The sequence below is a fragment of the Numida meleagris genome, chromosome 26 (assembly GCF_002078875.1).
Source record: "Numida meleagris isolate 19003 breed g44 Domestic line chromosome 26, NumMel1.0, whole genome shotgun sequence".
Taxonomy (NCBI): Eukaryota; Metazoa; Chordata; class Aves; order Galliformes; family Numididae; genus Numida; species Numida meleagris.
In genome coordinates, this window is record NC_034434.1 from 530,361 (window position 1) to 535,463 (window position 5,103).

At 67.3% G+C, this 5,103-nt stretch overlaps 2 protein-coding genes across 2 annotated transcripts in view; both read left to right on the top strand.

Moving 5' to 3' along the window:
• Nucleotides 1-2,043, top strand: part of LOC110388391 (integrin alpha-IIb-like) — a 5,586-nt gene extending 3,543 nt beyond the window's left edge. The window contains exons 2-7 of the mRNA XM_021377606.1: nt 26-174; nt 257-352; nt 450-563; nt 1,352-1,459; nt 1,546-1,659; nt 1,763-2,043. Of these exons, the coding sequence (XP_021233281.1) occupies nt 26-174; nt 257-352; nt 450-563; nt 1,352-1,459; nt 1,546-1,659; nt 1,763-1,858 (677 nt within the window). The 3' untranslated portion in view covers nt 1,859-2,043. The remainder of the gene's footprint in view (nt 1-25; nt 175-256; nt 353-449; nt 564-1,351; nt 1,460-1,545; nt 1,660-1,762) is intronic.
• On the top strand, nt 3,151-5,052 carry LOC110388634 (integrin alpha-IIb-like). The gene is made up of 7 exons (XM_021378098.1): nt 3,151-3,306; nt 3,387-3,515; nt 3,604-3,651; nt 3,766-3,809; nt 3,906-3,965; nt 4,086-4,138; nt 4,616-5,052. Exons 1-7 carry the CDS (start codon nt 3,303-3,305, stop codon nt 4,962-4,964), a joined length of 687 nt encoding a protein of 228 aa, XP_021233773.1. The 5' UTR covers nt 3,151-3,302; the 3' UTR covers nt 4,965-5,052.

Below are 5,103 nucleotides of genomic sequence, written 5' to 3' on the forward strand. Positions count from 1 at the left end.
GCACGGCACCGAGTGACACCATGAGCCACCCGGTGTCACCCGCAGCTGCACAACAAGGGCCCGGCCGCCGTCACCGGCGTCACCCTGCTCCTCCGCGTCCCCGTCACCGCGGGCGGCCGCGAGCTGCTGCGGCTCCGGGAGCCGGAGACCGAGGGCGAAGTCACCTGCGAGCAGGTGACAGCTGGGGACAAAGACGGGGACAAACGCGGGGACGGCGCGGGCGGCTCCGAGCTGAGCGCGGCCCCGTCCGTCCCAGCTGGAGGCGCCGGGACCCGCGGGTGCGGAGCAGCGCAACGGGACGGGAGCGCGGGAGCGCGGGGACGCGGGGGATGCGGAGGAGAACGTCACCGTGGTGAGCGGGGAAGGGGGGACGTGTGACGCCGTGTGACGCCGTGTGACATCGTGTGACATCATCGTGCGGCACCGTGTGACGCGTGCCGTGCCTGCAGGACTGCGCCAGTGCCCGGTGCTCCGAGGTGCGGTGCCGCGCTGCTCGCCTGGCGCAGGGGCAGCGGGTGCTGGTGTCCGTGCGCGCCCTGCTCGGGATGGATGCCCTGCGCCAGGTAACGGCACCGTGCCCCCGCCGTGTCACCGTGTGTCCCCGTGTGTCCCCGTGGTGTCACCCCATGTCCCCGTGGTGGGGCTGTGACACATCCCTGGGACGCGTGCTGAGCACCCACGGGGTCACCGTGTCCCCCTGCGTCACTGTGTGTCTCCCTCGTGTCCCCATGGTGTCACCACCACGTCCTCATGGTGGCCTTGTGCTGTCCCCATAGTGTCCTCATGGTGTCCTCATAGTGTCCCCATAGTGTCCCCATAGTGTCACCCCTCTGTCTCCATAGTGTCCTCATAGTGTCCGCATAGTGTCCCTGTAGTGTCCCCATAGTGTCACCCCTCTGTCTCCATAGTGTCACCCTTCTGTCCTCATAGTGTCCTCATAGTGTCCCCATAGTGTCCCCATAGTGTCACCCCTCTGTCCCCATAGTGTCCCCATAGTGTCCCCATAGTGTCACCCCTCTGTCCCCATAGTGTCCCTGTAGTGTCCCCATAGTGTCCCCAGTGTCAATCCCTCTGTCTCCATAGTGTCACCCTTCTGTCCCCATAGTGTCCTCATAGTGTCCCCATAGTGTCCCCACAGTGTCACCCCTCTGTCCCCATGGAGTCCTCATGGTGTCCCCGTGCTGTTCCCTCGTTGTGTCCCCATGCTGTCCTCTCAGTGTCTCCACATTGTCCCCACGCTGTCTTCACGGTGTCCCCACTGTGTGTCCCCGTTGTATCACTGCAATGTCCCCACGGTGTCCCTGTGTCGTTGTCCCCACGTTGTCCCCACGTTGTCCCCGCGTGTCCCCAGCAGGGTGACCGCTTCCAGCGCCTCTCCATCCACTCGTGGGGTTCCTTCAACGTTTCTGCGATGCCGTACCGCGTCCAGCCCCACACGCTGCCCCACGGCGCCGCCACGGTACGGACGGTGCCGTCCCTCAGGGGACGCCCGGTGGCCTCGTTGTCCCCGTGGTGGTGGCATTGCCCCTGTCCCCCCCTCCCCAGGCTGTCACCGAAGTGCTGCGCTCCCGTCCCGCCGCCGTCCCGGTGTGGTGGGTGGTGCTGGGGGTGCTGGCGGGGGTCCTCCTGCTCGCCCTCCTCGTCCTCCTGATGGGGAAGGTGAGTGGGGGGGAGGGGGGGACACCGGGGACCCTGGGGACACCCCGCACTGGGACCCCCATGGCCCCGGGCAGGGCGGGCGTCACCGCGTCCCCTCCCGCAGCTGGGGTTCTTCAAGAGGACGCGGCCGCCGGCGGAGGGGGACACGGGGGAGGTGGCAGCGGGACAGGGCCCGGAGCCCGGGGACGGACGGGGGTAGGGGGGGGGACCTCGTCCCCAAATCCCCGCCCCCACGTCCCCAACATCTGGGGGCTCCCGGTGTCCCCCGAGTCCCACCCCAACGTCCTCCTTCCCTCTCCTATGTCCCCAGCGCCCCACACCTGCCCCAATGTCCCCACAGCCCCCCCAGTGTCCCCATCCCTGCCCCAGTGTCCCCATAGTCCCACCCCAGTGTCCTCCTCTCCTCCCCTATGTCCCCAGCGCCCCACACCTGCCCCAATGTCCCAGTCCCATCCCCAGTGTCCCCATCCCTGCCCCATTGTCCCCAACATCTATGGGTTCCCAATGTCCCTCTCCCCGCCCCAATATCCCCATTGCCCCACACCTGCCCCAGTGTCCCCATCGTCCTGCCCCAATGTCCCCTTCCTCACCACAATGTCCCCATCCTCCCCACACCTGCCCCAGTGTCCCCACAGCCCCCCCCACGTCCCCATCCCTGCCCCAATGTCCCCCTCCTTTCCCCAGTGTCCCCAGCACACCACACCTGTCCCAGTGTCCCCGTCCCCCNGGGGTGGCCGTGGGGTGCTGTAAGGTGATGCTTGGGATGTCCCGATGGGGAACTCCATGGGGGGGCGTGGGAATGTCCCTATGGGGCAGTCCATGGAGGGACCGCGGGGGTGTCCCTGTGGGGTGATCCATGGGGTGGATTAATGGGATGTCCCTATGGGGTGAACCAGGGGGTGGCCATGGGAATGTCCCTATGGGGAACTCCATGGAGGGGGGCGTGGGAATGTCTCTATGGGGCAGGCCATGGGGTGGCCGTGGGAGTGTCCCTGTGGGGTGATCCATGGGGTGGATTAATGGAATGTCCCTTTGGGGTGATCCATGGGGTGGCCATGGGGATGTCCCTATGGGGTGATCTATGGGGTGGATTAATGGGATGTCCCTATGGGGTGAACCAGGGAGTGACCATGGGAATGTCCCTATGGGGCGGTCCATGGGGGGGGCGTGGGAATGTCTCTATGGGGTGATCCATGGGGTGGATTAATGGAATGTCCCTGTGGGGCAGTCCATGGGGGGACCGCAGGGGTGTCTGTATGGGGTGATCCAGGGGGTGGTTCATGGGAATGTCCCTGTGGGGTGATCCATGGGTGGATTAATGGGATGTCCCAATGGGGTGAACTAGGGGGTGGCCATGGGAATGTCCCTGTGGGGAACTCCATGGGGGGGGGCGTGGGAATGTCTCTATGGGGCAGGCCATGGGGTGGCCGTGGGGGTGTCCCTATGGGGTGATCCATGGGGTGGATTAATGGGACGTCCCTATGGGGTGAACTAGGGGTTGGCCATGGGAATGTCCCTATGGGGTGCTCCGTGGGGCGGCGTTCGGGGTGTCCCTATGGGGCAGTCCCTGTGGGGCAGCCCGGCACGCAGCTCTCCCGCAGGACGGCACGCTGGCGCTGGGCGCTCCGGGCGGGTACTACTTCATGGGTGAGTGCGGCCCCCGCCCCACGGCGACCCCACGGTGACAGCGGGCGACGCTGAGCCCCACTGCGCCCCACTGCGCCCAGGGCTGCTGTACGTGGCGGACGTGGGCTCCATCCTCTCCCGCTTCCGCAACACCTCCCTGCTGTGGCCGCACAGCCCCGGGCGCCCCACGAGCGAGCAGGCGAGCTCCGAATACGACGACGGGTACCGGGGTGCGCGGCCCCGCCCCACCGCTGGGGGGCGGCACTTGGGGGGCGGCACTTGGGGGGCGGTGGTGTCACCGTGCCCGTGTCCCCGTAGGGTACTCGGTGGCCATAGGCGAATTCGATGACAACCCCAAAACCAAAGGTTTGATGCCCGTGTCCCCTCCCCGCTCCCCCCCCCCCCCCTTTTTGGGGTCTGGCCCCACGGCCCCGTGTGCCCCATAACCCCGCGGGTGCTCAGGGCCGTCCCACCCCACAGAGTTCGTGGTGGGGGTCCCCAATAAGAGCAACACGAGGGGCGAGGTGAGCGGGCGCTACGGGGTGGGGGGTGTCTCGCAGTGGGGCGGGTGCCCCATGGGGACATCGGGGACATCAGGGACCGACGCCGCTATGGGGCAGGTGGAGATCTTCAGCGCGGGGCTGGCGCTGCGCCGGCTGCATGGCATCGCCAGTGAGCAGGTACGGGGCCCACACACCGCCCCACCGCCGCCCCACAGCACCCCATGGCGTGGAACCCCGGAACCCCAGCTCCGCACCCGGTGCCACCCCCACCCCATTGTGCCCTCCCCCCCCCCCCAGGTGGCCTCGTACTTTGGGCACACGGTGGCTGTGGCCGACGTCAACGGGGACGGGTGAGGTCCCCAGTGTGTGACACCGCCACGTCGTCCCCTGTGTGGGGACGTGGGGATGTGGGGTTATGGGGCCTTGGGGCTACGGGGTTATGGGGCAGTGGGGGTTTGGGGACTTGGATGTATGGGGTTACGGGGCAATGGAGCCATGAGGTTATGGGGCTGTGGGATCATGGGGCAATGGGGCCTTGGAGCTATGGTGTTATGGGGCTTTGGAACCATGTAGTTATGGGGTTTAGGAGCTATGGGGTTACGGGGCAATGGAGCTAAGGGACAAAGGGTCAACGGGGCCTTGGAATTATGGTGTTATGGGGCTTTGGAACCAGGGGGTTATGGAGCCATGGGGTTATGGAGCCGTGTGGTTATGGGGATTAGGAGCTATGGGGCAACGGGGCCTTGGAGTGCTGGGGTCATGGGATTAAGGAACCATGCAGTTATGGGGTTATGGGGCCGTGGGTCCGACGCTGGCTCCGGGCGCAGGAGGGACGACGTGCTGGTGGGGGCCCCGCTGTTCATGGAGCGGCGCGCGGAGGGGAAGCAGCGCGAGGTGGGGCGGCTCTACCTCTACTTGGGGGGCGCGCGGCGGCCGTGGGAGCGCCCCCCCCAGACCCTGACGGGCACGGAGCCCTACGGGCGCTTCGCCGCCGCCATCGCCCCCCTGGGGGACCTGGACCACGACGGCTGCGGCGGTAACGGCGTCACCGGGCCCCACAGCCCCCGCCCCACGGCACCGCACCGCGCCCTTCCAGTGCCACCCCCTGCCACCCGACCCGTAACCTTGTCCCCCCACAGGGCCCCAATGCCCCCGCCTCCCGCTGGCGCCCTATAGCCCCTGCTGCCCCTCCCGGTCCATCCCGGTGCCACCGGACCCATAACCCCAGCCCCTCACAGCCCCCGACCCCACCCCGTAGCACACCATTACCCCCTCCCGGTGCCACCCCAATGCCACCCGACCCATAACCTTGTCA